This window comes from Nuphar pumila, chromosome 11, assembly GCF_984573655.1.
Source record: "Nuphar pumila chromosome 11, dmNupPumi1.hap1.1, whole genome shotgun sequence".
Taxonomy (NCBI): Eukaryota; Viridiplantae; Streptophyta; class Magnoliopsida; order Nymphaeales; family Nymphaeaceae; genus Nuphar; species Nuphar pumila.
In genome coordinates, this window is record NC_143259.1 from 37860867 (window position 1) to 37879650 (window position 18784).

At 35.0% G+C, this 18784-nt stretch overlaps 1 protein-coding gene across 2 annotated transcripts in view; it reads left to right on the forward strand.

Moving 5' to 3' along the window:
* The first annotated feature begins 12901 nt into the window (after positions 1 to 12901).
* Positions 12902 to 18784, forward strand: part of LOC149822271 (RNA polymerase sigma factor sigF, chloroplastic-like) — a 63912-nt gene continuing 58029 nt past the window's right edge. Inside the window, exons 1-5 of one of the 2 annotated variants that reach the window (XM_089980903.1) lie at positions 12902 to 13106; positions 14120 to 14235; positions 17892 to 18013; positions 18121 to 18366; positions 18475 to 18754. In XM_089980903.1, coding sequence (XP_089837029.1) covers positions 13013 to 13106; positions 14120 to 14235; positions 17892 to 18013; positions 18121 to 18366; positions 18475 to 18754 — 858 coding nt within the window. In that variant the 5' untranslated portion in view covers positions 12902 to 13012. The remainder of the gene's footprint in view (positions 13107 to 14119; positions 14236 to 17891; positions 18014 to 18120; positions 18367 to 18474; positions 18755 to 18784) is intronic. The other variant, XM_089980904.1, reaches the window with a different exon arrangement.

Sequence of the window (18784 nt, forward strand, 5' to 3'; positions counted from 1 at the left end):
TTCCTTCTCTTATACCTTCATGCCATTTCCTTTTCCCTCTTTTTTTTTATCTTTTTTTTTTATCTTTCTGAGTTTTTCCTGTGTAATGAGTCTCACGTGTAATGCCTATCTGCATATTACAGTATTGGCTCACACAGAGCAAAATCAATGGAATTTCAGATTCCAACATGTTTTTTTTCTTTTGTAAATCATTTTTTGAGTCTCTCTGATTTTCGCGGGTTTTGAATACCTGCTTACATCTGATCTTTTGTTTTGTTTCATTCTAATTGTCTGATTATTTGTGATTTCTTATTTGTGTTTCTGATTATCATGTTCATTCTGATTTCTAATTCATCTTTGATTCCTTGTTTTATTTATGCATTGCATCATATAGGATTAACCACCACCAATGGCATCAGACGTTAAAAATCCATTGCATTCGTTGATATGGTTCACATCTATGATCACCTTACATGTTGGTAATCGGTGATGCCTCATAATGACATCACTGATTCGCCTGGGCATTGCACTCCAATCTGTATATTGCTTCATTTTTTCCACTCTTTGTTCCAATTTCCTCTTTGATCTTCGATTTCTTGTCTATATCTTGACTTCTCTTCTAATTTTCAAATCCCTGTTTATATTTTGATCTTTCTTTGAATGTTCGATTTCTGGTTTTCGCTGATTGTCTTTTAACTGTGATTACCTGTTTATATATATATATATATATATATATCCTTCTGTTTTCGTCCCTCTTTTGAGTTCACAAAAATTAATCACATTGGTTTCATTGTATCTCTCTATCTGTGTATGCTAAACTTTGTAGCAAATGTGAATTTGATAAAACCACTATTGATGTGGTGTTAATTGTATAGTTGTAGGCCTAAGAATTCTTGTTCACTCGTGTTTGGTGGTTTCCAGATCACAAATCTGACATATTGCATCTGTTCCTCATTTTTGTGTGCATTGCGATCATTGCATTTACTCTTACCACTCGGGTATGTATCAGTTGTGGTTGTACAACAACAACCATATCACCATATTCCAACGCATTATCAGTCACAGTAGTGACTATTTCTGAAGATATTTGAAGAGGTTGATTCGTTGTGTAGATCAGGTCATTGTTACTAAGAGTAATCCATAACTCTGCTATATGTTTATTGCAAGTCAAGTTGTTGCCACTGATGGCCTAAGCAAAGTCTTTATGTTGGTTCAATTTGATGGGATTCACAACAAATTGACCTGGTGCTACAATGTTGCTGTTAGGGTGTTAACAAGGTGTTCATTATCAAGCATTCATTTGAATCTCATGAGCACATTGTCTTTGAACTTTCTTCTGGTTTTCTTTTTCTGCTTGAATTGCTGCATTGGACCATTTGGATGATTATCTTTAATAGTTCGACTCATGTCGTGATCTTGTGTTGAACTGGCCATTAACGAGCTGGAGTCATCTCTTCTAAACCTTAAAATTTTCAAAATGCTTTACTGTGCTCATCAATAAGGAATTTAGTTTGTAAGGTTCTGAATCACAGAGATTCTAAAACCAGAAGTCACTCTGCTGACTGCTGAGATCAATCTACTATGCTTGACTTACAAATATGCGGGCCTGAATTTTAGCAATCTCCAGAATCTGGAGTGCTGCCTCTTTCCCCCTTTTCCATATTTCTCATATGCACTTGAGCTCCTAAGATTTCTGGTATTGCGAGATGACTTCTCTGAGATTGGTTTTTCTTTTGCGTTTTCTCAAATTTTAAATTATAAATCTTGAAGTTCGATCAATTAGGTGGCAAAACACGCTTGCATTATGTTGTATATCATGGCCATTCAAATTGCCTACAAGTCATTTTATCTGCTGTTCATTTTGCCCTTGTTATATATGTCGGGTTTTCAAATCAGGGTGTACACACTGTGACAGAGAAAAAGATTTAACCAGTCTTGATTTCTTGGATCCATACCCATGTCTTCTGCATAGTCTAGGAATATGTTGGGTAGTCTCTCCTAGGCGGTCGGCTCTTAGCAATGATTGTTTCATTGATTTTTTTTGCTCACTGGAATCAAAATTCACAAAAATTTGATTTATTTAAAGAGACTTCTGTAGTTATTTAGATGACTTTTGATATTATAATGGAACATGGTCACACCGTTGATAGAGGTCATTTTGACCACCCTGCTTTTTGCTAGTCCTGTTGGACAAGTGTCAGAGGTCCTGGAGGCTCAAGGAAGACAATTGATATTATCTATAGCACTTCTGCATGTTGTTGCTTTTGCTCCTGGTTACTGGATTTCGAGATTATCATCTTTGGTGGATCTACATGATAGACAATTCCCATTGAGTGTAGAATGCAGATCTCTGCACTTGGATTTCTGCTTGCTTCAAAACACTGAATATCACTTGTATACCAACACTGCATCTCACTGCCACTTCACAGTACTTGTTCCACTCTGTTTTCTTGTGTCACACTTCACAACATTTTCACACATTCACTAACACAATATCATTCAGTCTGCGTCATCATCCTATATGTGTCAGTTTGACACACTCGTTTATACTCATAATTAGTCACAACAGTGACTGCTGACAGGGGTCAGTTAGCAGCGAATCAGATTGACTGCGTATAAGTAATTTGCTGCGAACAAGTGTTTTGTTTGAGAGGACTGTATCAAAACTGTTGTTGTGTGCCTTTGAATATGAGGTAGCTGCAGTGTGAATTTAATTCACCAGGGTATCCATCTGTGTGGTTCAACTAGGTGTAATCAAGTCACTCATATTTAAAATGTGTTTGTTGGCATGTATTAATTGCATTTGCATGCATTAGCTGCGATATTATAAATCACTTACATAGTGTATCATTGAATGAAGCATGATTCTCCATTGCCACCATAAATATCTCACCATCTCCATTGCACCTATTTCACTAGATACACAGTGTCACTTCCTGTACATTATCACATTGCATCTCTGTATTAACACACAACAATTGCATACCTCAGTTCATGATACTCTGCAATCATATATCAACTACCTGCATATTGTTATTCCCTACACCCTGCATTCTTTCTTTCATTTCGCACTTCACTATCATAGGTGTGCATCTGCTACATTAGCACCCACCCTATCTTCACTATATTGTGCCATCACCTTCTTCACTGCTGTTGCGATTTCTTGTACCATTGCCATCATACTCCACTCCCTGCAACATTGTGGTATATGCATTTGCACATAGTCCATCACATAGCTACCATCTTCAGCATGTACATTTACATACCCCCAATGTCATAACAAGCCTTCCTTCCATGTGCACCTCCTTGTCCACCTTAGCTCATGAATAGGCATTCTCCTTCCATCATGAATTGGTATGTTTCCTTCATTAAGCATTCATATATTCATTTGTATATGCATGCCCCTTTTTCATCAACATAGATCATTATACTTCATCATACTCATGATACATCTTCGGTAAATGCATACTTTTAATATGAGCATAGTCATATACATTTCATCATTAAAGGTAGTCATTGCATTTCCATAGGCATTTAGGTGAATGCATATGCATTTTCCATGTAATGTAAGCATGGCACTTAGATTTTGCTTCATACTTCCCACCATTCTCTATGTTTTGCAATCTTTTATTTGTACTAACCCTGTTTGGCAAGAAATATGTAGAAATTGTTGAATTCTTTCTTAGTTTAAGAATTGTAAATTTCAATTTCATAATTATAATAGCTAGGTATCAGTGAGAATTTTACATTTTCAATATTAGATTAGAATGTATGTGCATATAGATCTCAAATTGCTTGTTTCATATCATTCTACCTTTTATTTATCAAAAATCCACCATGATGAAACACGAATGACACGTGCACCATTTTATAAAAGGTGATTAAATCCTAAGTTGAAAATTTGCATCAATGGCCATAGTCAAGATGTGAACAAAACTTATGATTTTCATCTTTTATAGAATAACATTAGATCCATACCGGATCTCTTTCAAAAATCATCATATTTTTTAAATATTTTTCATTTATCAGAGTTTAGCTTAAAATTAACTCAAAATATATATCAATGGCCATAGTCAGGATATATTGAGAGTTAATTTCATTTTAAACTCTATAAAGTCACCAAAAATGTGTTTTATTCTTTATTTGAATTTAAATATGATTATTATATAATACATTTTATGACCATAGTCAGAAGTGTATTATATCTTCAATCCTATTTTAATTCACTTAAAGAATGAAATATGCTTTTCAAAATCCAATTTTAAATTCTTTTAATTCATTCATCATTTAGGATAAAATTACATCATATTTTCAGACATTATTTTTTTTTCAAAATCCAAGTGATTTTGAGGTATACTTTCAAATATCTTCTTCATTTCTCAAATCAATCTTCAATTTCTATTTCAATTCATCTTTCTATCTCATTTCGAAATTCAAATTTCAAATTCGAAGTCCCATTTGACTTTGAAAATTCACATTCACTCTTATATTCCAAAATCAATTTAGCATTTTAGACTAAATTTCAAAGTTCAATTTAACTTTGAAACTCCCGATTCATATTCTGATTTTAAGATTCAAGTTTTAAATCAAGTTTTTCCTTTATTCTTTAGAATCTCCAGAGTTCTATCTAAAGATTGAGTCTTGATTCTCAAATCAAGGTTTTTAAGATTGATTCTGAATCTCAAAATTTGATTATTCCTAAGTCTAAAGCCTACTTTTAAATTCAAAACTGGACTTGCAAAATCCATATCCATCTTCAAAGTCCCATTTTTTTTGGTTGGATTTTCAAAATCCAATTCCATCTTGGATTCTAGATTTATAACCCAGTTCCACCTTGGATTCAAATTTTCAAATCCAATCCCCATTTTGGATTTCAGACTTCGGATCCAACTTCATTTTGGATTTCAGACTACGGATCCAATTCCATTTAGGATTCCAGACTTCGGATCCAACTCCATTTTGGATTCCAGACTTCAGATCCAATTCTATTTAGGATTCCAGATTTCGGATTCAACTCCATTTTTGGATTCCAAACTTCGGATCCAATTCTATTTAGGATTCCAGATTTCGGATTCAACTCCATTTTTGGATTCCAAACTTCGGATCCAATTCCATTTAGGATTCCAAATTCTGGATTCAAATTCCATCTTGGATTCCAGACTTCGGATCCAATTCCATTTAGGATTTATATTTCGGATTCAAATCCATCTAAGATTCTAGATTTCAGATCAAATTCTATTTCAGATTTAAAAATCCAGTTCCATTCCCAACTCCCATTTCCAAAGCCAATTTCAAATCTATTTCTCAAGTCTAAATTCAAATTCAATTCTTGTTTTAGGTTATGAATTCAAAATTTCCTTTTTCAAAATCGATTCTTGAAAATCGATCCAAATTCAAAGTCCATTCTGACTTTGAAAATTCACTCTTATTTCAAAATTCCAATTCTAAATTTCTTTTCTCTTCGTCTAAAAGCTTATCTTTCCAAATTCTGATCACTCCAAGACTTGAAAATTCAAGTCTCTCTTTCCAGATATATTTCAAATTCTAAGTTAGATTCAAAATATAACTTTTTCAAATCAATTTCAAACCTTTGAATCATTTCTTCACTCCATTATCAAATTTATTTCAGAATCACTTGAAAAATTCCAAATTTCTAAACTGTTTTATCAAAAGCATACATTTCTACATTTGCATTGCACTAGCATGATACTTTGTGCATTTAGACTTGAAATAAATTCTTAGACAATATTTAAGCAAATCAAAAGGCATAGATTCAATCATTGGTTTGATTACCTTTGGTAAAGACACCAGGAACGGTCGAACCTTGTACCGATGAGCGAATCTCATCTCTCCATTTTCCCGCAAAAATTTAAAACGGAAGCGAGTAATTTCAAAACATTTTTAAAAATTAGGTCAAGTGAGACCTTTGCAAAAGAGTTCCTCTTTCTTCTTTCTTTTCTTTTCTTTCTTCTTTTCTATCTTTTATTCTCCTTAAAAAAGGGAATATAGGCTAGAAAGGCTAAGAGAAGGAAAAGAGAGAAACAAGAGAAAAAAATTTGCAATGATCACAGAAGTTGACGATCGTGATGGGACCTGTCTTTGTCCGGTCGAATTTATGCATTTTTGCTTTACTTTGATATTATCTAAATCTTTATTCTACAAATGTCAGCTTCATTTCCATGCAAACCTTAGGAGCCTAGACTTTGTCCTAAGTTGACATAATGCATATAGGATCTAAGTATGGTTTGGTAGGATCATATTGAGGAGATTTACGCATGCTCACTTAGACTTAGGTCTGAAATACAACTCTCTTCAACTCTAGGAACTGAATGCAAACAATGTATGCAAGTGTATACTTCTCTTCATTTAAAATCTATCTCTTTAGGACTTGCATTAAAAACATCTGGTTTTATTGCATGTTGAGCATGTTTTTTAAAACATCCCTACCTATATTGTCTCGGTCTTCACGTTGCTGGGCTGTCTCACTGAACCATAGTTTGGGAGAGAGCTTCACAACTGAACCACTTATTTGGGTTAGCGCCCCCCTACCATGTGCCTAAGAGCCATAGTCTGAGGTATATCGGTAGGTGCTCAAGGATGTTGGGAGCCATTACCTTAGAATCAGAGAAATATTTTTATGCCACGTACTTCGAGCTTCGGCTTGGGTATATCGGCGTACCTTTAAATGCTTGATCATGTAGAAACTAAAGTAATATTTTTATACTCTAATTTGAAATAAAATTAAAACTCTTCATATTTCAGTCTTATATTGTACGCGGTTTGAAATATGTATATTCTGTATATTTTGATTTGATTGTTATCTTTAATGTAACTCCTCCCAAAGTTTTAACCATTTTGTGAAAATCGTTTTCACATTATATGATCTGATTTACTTATACTTATAAAAAAAAATTGGTTTCAATATTTGAACAATAATTAAGGTTAAAATTTTGGGGGTGTTACAAATGGTATCAGAGTAGTTTGGTAACAGTGACCATAAGATGCGAGTAAGACGACCTTCATGGGTATGATATCCATTTGTAAATTTTGTTGATGCACATATATGAAATGTGTCAATATTAAATATGAAAAACCTGTATGATATGTGATATTTGAAATATTGTTGATATGAACCTAGAAATATGCCTAAGACTGATATTTATTGTGTGATCTTTTCTTCTCTAGATGGTTTGGGTATGAAAGGTCAATAACCTGATAAATACTTCCTCCTGTTTGAATGATTATATAATTTTTTAGGACGAAATTTCTTTTAAGGGGGGTAGAATGTAAAACTTGTGAATTTTGGTTATTATTAATAAATAAATAATTCATCTTTATGTTCAAGTTATAAATGTATTCCTATCATTTAAATCTCATTTATTGGTGTTTAAATGCTCAATTACTCATTTCTGGCTAACAAGGGCAAAAATAGTATTTTTAAAACTATTTCAGATATTTAACAATCAATTATATTACTTCTAATCAAAAACATGTTTTTAAGAGTTTTGTAAAATATTTGTGTGATATCATTGAATTTTGGAATTTATTAGATGAATTTAGCAAGTTAAAAATCTTAATTTTTAACCAAGGAGCATTGTGGTTATTTTAATCAAAAGTACTATTTAAAATATTTAATCTATATTTTACAGTAACCAAATTTGGTGAGATGGAGATGTTTGTGTATGCAGTGTCTTCTGCTCAACAGTTAATATTTATTGGTGGTTCATCACCCTATCTTTCTGGATTTTCGGGGATTTCACAATTTTAAAGCTTTTGGCATTTTTGACCACACACCAAGTGTTTAGTGCATCGTTGCTTGAGCAGCCTTTGCGAATTTTGAAACTCCTCAGTCTTTTGGGTTTCGATTTATTATTCATCACATTATTAAAGTAAGTTTCCTTAACTGAACTTATAAAGAGCATGTTTAGGCACTAATTGTGTAAGCATGATGTTGCGCTAAATACTTCATTGAATTAAAAATACAAGTTATGTGCACACACCACATGTAGTTGTGGATATCTAGGAGTACTATGGTTGCCTATATGTTTAACTGATGTGAGTGTAGGATATACTAAAAATGTGATACTTACGTTAAATATCAAAACAACTATAAGCCAATATGCATTGAATGCAATGCAATGCGAAATGCAAATCGGGTAAATGCCCATGGTACAAATGCATCACCCAATAAATTTATTTTTATTTTATGCAACACTTTCATGCTCACACACACCACTTAGTTGTGGATAACTAGGAGTGTTGTGATTGTAGATCAGAGATCATGCCGAGCATGATTTGAATGCATAGAAATAGAAGTGATTTTCTTATTGTAGTTTGGAGATCATGCTCATCATGATTTTGGATAGCAGAATATAGAGTGTATTTGTTGAAGGTACATGTTTGAGCATGCATTTATGTGAATGAATGTTTCATAAATTGGTGTGTTTGACATGACCAAATTGAATACTAGTGTAAAATAATAATTATATTATCATGCACGAAAACATGAGCGATAGAATCATGTTCATGATAGAATTATGCAAATACTGTTATTTATAGACTGATATGTCCCGTGCTCTCATGAACGAACCATAATTTGTGTGAATGCTATATATATATATATATATATATATATACTATGTGTGAGACACATTATGCATGAAATGCTTGCTTTGCATATTGATTCATGTGGTGAAACAATGCATATATGACTTGAATCCTGTGTGCATAACTCAAACTACGTAGGAGTTACGTATGTTGAGGTTTAGTTGCTTTGTATTATAAAATGTGCATGTTCACGTATGTATGCATAGAGCTCATGTTTTGTTTATGCATGCTTCAAGGTTTAATTTACGAAATGCAATATTCCTTATGGCGATGATATGACGCGTAGGATAATATGCTTATGTATGATATGATTTAAATGTTACGTGATATAAAATTATGAATGCATGTGATAAATGTTTAAGTTCAATAGTGAACTATAGTTTATAGAACCTTATTGGTTAAATATGTGATTTTATGATTTAAGTATCATGTGAAGTGATGTATGATGTGATGAATATTAATTGTATACATGCTTGTGCTCGTGGTGGTGGCCATCAACCTTGATAATAGTTAATTGTATTAATTCATGTACCACAATAGTTTTCACTAGATATGGTACCCGTTGAGAAACTGTTCTCAAAGAATTCGCTGTGAGGGTGTGCATGACCAGATCAGGTAATCTGGCTAGAGCGATAAGTCTCTATAAAAAAGTGCATTGTCAAAGAGTAGGTAGCCCGTAAAGATGGTATTTTTTTGTGAGGAAGTACATTGTTTAAGATCAAGTAAACCATCCGTCTAGGGCGATAATTCCTTATGAGGTTGTACATTTTTCAGACCATGCGATCTAGCATGGATCTTGTGAATATTTATATAATTAAATAAAATATTATAATGAATTATGATGATCTTATAAGTTGATTGAGATAGCTAGTTATGAATCTATAGATTTGACTTTTCTGTTGTAGCATGATTATATAGTGAACTCAGATGTGAAAATCAGATCCTTATTGATTTTAGATATTGATATAAGGTTATTATTGTTATACTTATATTAATGTATAGGTAAATGACATATCATGCTTACAAATGACTAGTTTTGACTTATTAGGTGAATGATACATTATGCCTACATAGTTTCATTGTAAATGATTGCATTATGATTGTCTGAGTAAATATATCACACCTATGTATCATAATTGATGTGTATCATGAATATCTAACTAAATTACTTAGAAGGTATATGCATGTGTTTCATGCTGAAATTGTTAAATGTGATTTGACTTATTGTTTATAGGAATTATGAATGCATTTAAAAATGATGCAATGATCTAATTATCTTAGATGCATATATATATATATATATATATATATATATATATATATATATATATATGCGATAACTTGTATGACTTGAATGCATATAGATTATGCTTTATTATGTGAGTTAAGGTTGAATAAAATATTAAGTGATGAAATGTTTTTAAATGCTTTATGTTCGAATGCTTGAAATTCATGACTCATAGGACGTTGTTCTCTTGTTTATCACTTGACGATTGATGAATAATATATTATGTCTTTACCTTTAAATGCTTGATCATGTAGAGACTAAACTATTGTTTTTATATTATGATTTGAAATAAAATTAAAACTCTTCATATTTCAGTCTCATATTATACGTGGTTTGAAATGTATATATCCCATATATTTTGATTTGATTGTTATCTTTAGTGTAACCCCACCCAAAGTCTTAACCATTTTTTAAAACCGTTTCTGCATTATAAGATCTAATTTACTTATACTTATAAAAAAAAAATTGGTCTCAAAATTTTAATATTTAAATAATAATTAAGGTTAAAATTTTTGGGGAGTTACATAACTGCTTATGCATAATGGTTGCATATACCTTACTTTGTATGTACTTACACATAGATTATAGACATACCCTGAATAATTAAATGCTAAGCATGAGCATGTTTAAATTGATATCCTATACATGAATATATTTATGTGAATCATATGCTTAAATTTTAGCACGATTGTTGTGTTAAATGCATATTTTTTATATTCTAATTACTATATGTGATTCATTGTTAGTGTTATTCTACAGGAGACTCAGATGGAGTCTGACCCCATATATTATTAACACAGGTAATGAGTAGGCATGTTGGATGCGATAACAGGATGCTGCGGGGTGTGCTAAGGGCCAATTGTTGGGTTCTGGATTTGTTTGGACACCTATTATTACTTGGGTTGTTTAAATTATTTAAACTCTGTTATGGATGATGATTTTAAATTAATAGATACATGTTATGGTTTAATTTTAGTTGTGTACCTATAACCCACCCAAGATTCTTAACCAAATGGGGTTTTCACTATATTTTTGTTTCTTATAATAGAGGATCGGTTTAAAAAAAATTGCCATGTTTTCGGGTTAAAATTTTGGGGCATTACATATTGTCAATTTAGGCTTAACTAGGTTTAGGTATTTTTTAATTTATTTTGCTTTATATGAAGTGTAGCCTTAATGAAGCTCACCTAAGCCTACATATAAGGGATCATTTTGGTGTATTTTGATATGAAAATTTGCATAGAAGTCTCTCTCTCTCTCCAATCCATCTCACTCTCTTTAGTTCACACCCTCTCCCTAGTAGACATTCTTCTTTCTCTCTTCCTTACTCCCTTGCGAGTCCCTTCCTCCTTGACTCGTCTCACCCTTTCTAAGGGCTCTCATTTGCCGATCGAAGGTGTTTAGATCCTCATTGGATTTGAGTTGCCTAAGGACTACGAACAAACATCTAACTATATTCGGTTTGTGTGGACTGCACCAACTACTTAGAGGAATCAACTATGCCCAACCGATTCCGTGGATCCCTGGCCAACCCTAGATGACAAATACCTTCTCGAGCCTTAGAACCTTCATCCTAAGATGTGGGTAATGGTGAGACCCATAAGCAGTAGTTTTCGGGTGAGAAGAATTTCACTCCACCTGCCAAAAAGCAGAAGCAAGATAGATGATTTGAGCAATAGTAGAGACCAAATCAAAGGCGCAAAAAGTGCCATCATTTTCATACTGGATAGATGTGCCCTCGTGATACGGGTGGTTGTATTTATTGTGGAAGGATGAACAATTATATCAAACAATTCTTCAAGGAGGCTGATGAGTGGAAGAGGAATGCTGGGGAGGTTCTACCCCAACAATAGCCGCATTAGTAGTACACATTCTAGATAGAGGCAACTTTGTACAAGGTACTCTGTTGGTTGCTAATCACACTGTCTGAACCTTTCTCCTAAGCTTCACTTAAGCCTAAAACCTTCCTAAGACTAAAACTATCCAGAATATGCTTTTGACATAGCTGGATTTTTGTCAAATTTGCATAAGTTGCCTTGCGCAAACCATTAGTCATTTGGACCTAAAAACTTTGACTCAAATGCCCTTAGGATATCTATATTAGACCATCCCAAAACCAGAATTTTATCATATCTCTGTAAGGAAATATTAATTTTACAAACGGGGTCTGTTTTACCCAATACCAACCTGCAACTTATCTGATTTTTAATTCCTAAAATACAAGTCCCATCACCCTGAAATCTGATTCATACATTGAGTAAGATGTCTAGATTAATTCCTTAATTTTTGAGATTTTTTTTGCAACACCTTTTGGGCATACTAGATTTTTTAACGAGCCTGCCTACCATGTTTAACCAATTTTGACTTTAACTAAACTTAGACCTAATCGAGCCTCCTAAATCCCAAACCTAACCTAGGCTCATTGGAATGCAACAAGGACCAACCGTCTTAAGACATAAATTCTAATGGGATCCTGTTTTAGACCCAAATGGATCTGATCTGACAAAAGAAGGCAAACAGGCAATTCCCAATAAATTTAGACTTCCCATGCTTTCCATCCTCTCTTTCTCATGCACGCACTTGGGGACGTATCTGTTATTAACTTTGGGCTACAAAAGACGGAAGAGTGTCAATGGGTTGGATCTGGTTTGGACTCAGGTGGGATAGGATCAGACTTTGAAGTGTGAGTACCGGGTCTAGATCTAAGTTCGATTGGATCCGTCATAAGAAAACCTTACCTAGATCTTATAAGAATCACATAAATCAGATCCGATCTATACCTCGTAAAATCATGTGTCTTAATGGGGATTCAGGTCGAACCCAGGCCTGATATGGAATTTCACAAACCATACCCAACTTCATATTTGACCCGGCTTCTAACCTTCTTCTTTATTACCAAACCCTGACCCAATGAAGTTTGGTACGGGTCGGGTTTGGGTTAAACCCGACCAACTGACATGCCTAGCCGAAACACTCGCCTTAGATTTTTGCACAAGCGATATCCGTTTCTTTTGTGTGTGTGCTCGTGGTGGACTGATTGATGGTGAATGCAGAAAAAGAGAAACACCCGAAAAAAAGGAAAATAAATGAGAGCAGCATGTTGGTGTAGGGAGAGACTGAAGCAGCGAGCCCCGCAGAATGGAGGCCACCAGTCGACTCTGCTCTCACCCTTTCCTTCCTTCGAGAGCCCATCTCAAATCCCACCAACCTTCTCTTCCTTGTCCTGCTTCAGGTGGGTCGTTTTCTTGTCCTTTCTCTAATCAAAATTTGCATGGTTTTCTTCTTTATGGGACTCCTGAGCACTGCCGGAGTTCTTAAGAAGGAAAGAAACCAAGAAAAGATGGATATGAGTGTCTCTGTTCTAGTGTTTTGGTGTTCTGGGTGAAGTTTGAATGTGGAATTGAAGTGGGTATCTTGTATTTTTACTTGTAGTCTGCTTTCTGTAGTTGTGGATTGGATTGCGATAGCTTTTTCTTGTATTTGAGACACCATAATGTTGTGTCGCTCAGAAGGAGATGAGAAATCAATAGAACAGAAATTGGGGTTGTATTTTCTTAAGTGTTTCATGTGAGATACTAGGACTAGGAGATGGAAATGCATTTGATTTTGCTGTACCCTATCTCAATTTTTTACTTTATGCAATTGCATATTCCTAGTTAAGAGGTTTGTCTATGGTATCACTTTGAGATAAAGGGTGTGGAAGGAATTTTGGGTTTGGTAGGAAGGATGTGTTAAGGATTGCCATACATTGATAGGCAATAAATTTTCGTGGTATTTGTTGTGCAAGTAGGTTTTGGGTTCAGGTTGTTGGAGTTAGTTTTGCTTGGACGTTTTGATGAACTCTATCTACTTAGGGAATGTTGGTCGCTAGGGGAAGAACTGAATTGTGTCGTGTGGGTAATTGTCAAGCTAATGAAATGTTTCTTGCTGTGGTTCGTTCTTCTTCTACCCATATGGTGTGCCCAAACTCCAACGAGACTGGTGAAATCCCCCTAAAACAATTACATCTCTAAGGATGTAAGGCTGGAGCAAAAAGCAAACGTTTTGTTGTCCACCATAGTGTATGTGCCTACACTAATATCACAATGGGTTGATAATTTTCAGTGCAATAAATATTTCTGTTTCAAATGATGCCCCCTTTTAGTTTCCAGAAAACTATTGAGAAATTACTGTCAACATCATACATGCATGTCCATCTTTGTTGCACAGTAATGTTGCTTCATGAATGTACTCCTCTCTTGGTAGGTGCCATGCCAACTACATCAACACTTTGCCATTTCCCTGCATCAGTTCTTTTACAAGAGCAACGTGATGATTCTAGACCTTCTCTGCATATTGTTAGGGAGGATAAAACATCCCAGGTAAGATTTCTATTTTAGTTTAGTTGTTTTATTCTTATTTTCTATGGTAGTTTATCATTGTGGATAAAGAACAATTTTTTTCACACTTGCGACCTATGTCACACTGATGTAGTATGTTTTTGAAGCATAGTTACTTATATTGTTCAAGGTAATTTCTCGGAGAGATTTTCAAAAACTGGTCTTTCTTGGAAAAACCTTGGGAGTTTTAAAAATTAGAAAAAATAAAAATAATAAAAACGGTAAGAAAATAATAGGTTTTGTATCAAATTTTCTGGCAAAAATATAAGGAAATAAGTTCATTTTTTTTTTAAAATACAAAAGAAACAAAAGAAATACAAAAAATGTCTTAAAATATATACAAAATAAGAATTTTTCTAAATATATCAGAAAGATATTGTGACAAAATGCGATATTTCATATTTGTTGATATTTTGCCGATACTATGGGCGTACATGATTTTGCCAATATTATCGTGATATTTTCAAAATATCGCCGATATCAGTAACACTGGTTTGAAGTACCATGCAGATACAGGTATGACCGATGCACATAGAAGTTCTTCAGAAAAAAATGGTGCATGCATGTGACAGCACATATGATCACGCACACAAATGTGCCAACATACACATATATGAATAAAATGTACAAAAATACACAGTACATAATATCTGTATATATGGCAACACCTAAGACCAATGACCATGAGCATCCTGAAGGTCCAGTGTTGGCATCGGTACACTGGGATTTTGAAGTGTCCATATCACATAGCTTTCAGGAAATACTATTGGTGGTTGCTTAAACGGATGAAACATTCCCTTGTTTTGTCTGATCATATTGTTACTCTAATCAATATAATTTAAGTTTTCAGTTTCTTTAGTTCATGTTCCACTTCTTAGGCTTCCACACATCATTCATAGTCTTTATTTAGAAGTTGAGTTTGATAGAAATATTTTCTCTTTTTTGTGAATCTTTTATCTAGAACAAGCACTAGATTGATGTCATATGTGAGTGGCAAGTTCCTGTTAAGAAAAAAAGAGAGATATGGAAGTGAATCTATATTGGTCAATTCTGTTCTATGTCACACGAACTTGCCTAAGTGGCCGCCACACCTGCACCCAAGGTTCAAAATTAAAACAAAAGTGTGTGTGTGTGTGTGTGTGTGTGTGTGTGTGTGTGTGTGCGGGCGGGGAGGGGGGGTATTAGGACATGGCTGCCCCCTCCCTCCCTGCTCTCCTCCTCCTCCTCCTCTCCCTCATCGACCGCTCCTCCTTCCCCCTCCTCGACTCCTCCTCCCCTCCAATTGCTCCCCCCTCCCGACTCCTCCCCATCCCCAACTCCTCTCTTCCTCCTCTTCTGACGACGGCAACAACGACGATGACCATAGAGAAATAGGTACCTCTCTCCTCTTCTTCCTCCTGCTGTCTTTCTTCTTCTTCCTTCTTTTTCTCTCTTTCTTCTTCCCTCTCCTCCTCCTCCGCTCTTTCCTCTTCTTCATTTTCCTCTTTCCCTCGTTGGTGCAAGGGCCGAATCCATGTCTGCTGGTGAACCCAGGCCTAGGTTCGGTTTCAGTAGAACTGAACCCAAGCCTACTGCTGAACCCAGGCGTGCTGGGTTCGGCTTTGGTGAACTCAGGTTTGGGTTCACCAGAGGTCCAGAATCGAACCCAGGCATGCTGGGTTCGGCTCTGGGGAACTCAGGTTTGGGTTCACCAGAGGTCCAGAATCGAACCCAATCCTGGGTTCAGCAAAACCGAACACAAACGTGCTGTTTTCTTCTTTTCTGCTTGACTTGTTTGATTGTTTCTTGTTTTCTTAATTCACTTAGTATAGCCATAATATATTCAGGTTGATTTAATTGTGGCGTTATTTTTTATTGATATGGAATAATAATTGTAGATTGTTAATTTGATTTATTGCATGAATTTATGCATGATGAATTGATGATATGATAATTCTTTTTATTTCATTAGTGTTAACTTGAAACTATTAAAAATTATATATATATATACCTTCCCCACAATTCCGTACCCAAGTTTTTTTAAAGTGCCCCATTGCTGCATCCGCACCCGCACCTATGTGACATAAATTCTGTTTTATAAGGCATGCCATTTATATATTACTCTATAACCATGGTCTTGTATGTGTATGAAGACACACACACACAAATAAGCACAAACACTTGATGGTGCATCTTTGATGTGCTTAACGAGCACCAGGGGGGATCATGAAATTGAAACTGTTTATCTTTATGGCTCATGAAAAGAAACCTTGATGAAGGTCACTAGCTGGATTCTTGTTTTCATGTTTCTTTTATTTTGTGCTCCATGCTGTTATTGGCATGATACTGAATACAAGACTTCTATTAAAGCTTTTAATAAGTGGAAGAAGAAATGCATAGTGTACTATGTCATACGGACTCGACTAGGAGGTCGACGCACCCGTGTCGACATGCCCCGACACGGGTGCGGACTCGGTCAACAAGTGTCAGACTCGGTCAATGCATCAGGGCCGAGTCCGTCCACTTTATAGACTCGGTCAACTTTGACCGAGCCTATTGTTGTCTATATTTAAAATTTATTTTGGTAAGTTTGTGTTGTTACTTCAGTAGAATTACTTTTTTATTTTTGCTTTAAAATTTACAATCTTATTATTAATTTATTGTTATATATATATATATATATATATATATATATATATATATATATATATATATATAGCCGAGTCCCCATGTCCAAAATTTTTGAAATTGTGCCGCACCCGTACCCGCACCCCATGTGACATAGGTAGTGGATGATGTTTAAGGCTCAATGAGGCCTGGATCAAAGCCAAGCCAGGCCAATTAGCTAGCCCAAGTCTGCGCGGTCCCTCCTATTCCAAGTTGAGGGTTCATTGATTTTTTTTGGTAGGCCCAAAATCCATTGTTTTTGCAGCAAAAGGCTTGTGTAATTTGGCTGATGCAGTCAAATGCGCTATGAGATACAAGGATGGTGATAACAGACAGAATCAGGGGGTAGAATTAGGTTGATGTTGCAATTTCCAACTGAAGCGATTTTTCACATATTTAATTTCGTTATCTATGTTTTCCTTTTTGTTATTTTTCATATTTACTCATCTGCTTTTGAGTAGGCTTGAAAGTTGTTTCTATACAAAGGTCTTCTGCTTAAACAACATTAGGAAAGATGGAGGTAAATTTTCTGTATTGGGGAAAATTGTCCATGTGAAATCAAGTCCACAAGAAGGAAGCTTGTTTATGGTGAAAACTTTTGTATCGTAGCTCACACCAATATAGTCATTCAACCCCGACATATAATTAGTTTGTAACTGATAAAAGATAAAAATTTTACCTGAAGCTTCCAAAATCTGTACACCTTCAAGGGGTGAGCATCTTTTGTTAGTATTTTTGGGCCACCCTGATATTGGAATGAGTCTGAACTCTGCAGCCTCCTGTGCCCAGTAGAGTGACCCTGCATTTCAATCAGTATACTTGAATATTCTTCCTCTGCTGAACGTCTTGTACCCTGGCATGAATATGTGATTGGATGCAGTTTCAGACATTGAGTGAGAGATAATAAAAATTAAAAGAATGTTTGAAATACATCTTTGTTCTTTAGTTCTGCATAGTTCTAACTTTGTGGGGCCTTTTACTTGTTCTTGAAGACAATGATAGACAAGACAATAATTGATGATGAGGCATTAGCTCTGAAGAATTATGGTGATTTTGATCAACACCTGAAAGACTTTCAGAGCCAACTACTTTACGGGCCAGTGTTTTGGAATGTGTAATATACTGAAGCTTTTCTCTATCTTCACACCAGTCTTGTTCCCCCACTTGATTATATTTTGATAAGGGGTTCATGTAGCTAACTTCTTGTTTCTGTTTGCATAGAACACCACCTTCATGTGTACAAGCACAACCATTGATATCCCTGCCTGTGGAAGCTGGGGAACAAATGTCAAGTAATGATGTTTACCATAATGAAATCCAGACAAAGCAGCATTGTTCCAATGATGCAACACCATGGAATGCTCTAATGCTTGCAAGACAAGCGATGATGGCCTCCAAAGAAGCTGCAGCTTTATTGTCAGATTCTAGCAACTTAGCCACTTTTTTTGAAGAATCACTTTCTGTAGGGTCTGTCCTGAACTGCTTGGTGCCTCTTTGTGCATGTAAAGTTCTATTTATGTTTTTGTTATATCCTTTTTCATTTCATTTTCTTTTTATTTTTTGTACAACATACAGTTTGATGACGGAAGAATTTGTTGATCATAACCCCATAGAAGAGCAAATGACAGTAAGATCAAACAGGCATTTGGAAAGGAAATCAAAGAGACGGAAGTTGCCCAAAAAAGTGAAGGACCTATCTCACAAATTTCCTTCTTCGCACATTCCAGATAAACATACAAAAGACAAGCTTAAGGGCTTTGACCTCGAGGACCCCCTCAAGTTATTCTTGTGGGGTCCTGAAACAACAGAGCTTTTGACTGCGAAAGAAGAATCACAACACTTTGTCCAAGTTCAGGTATGTTATTTTGTTCTTCACAGGAAGACC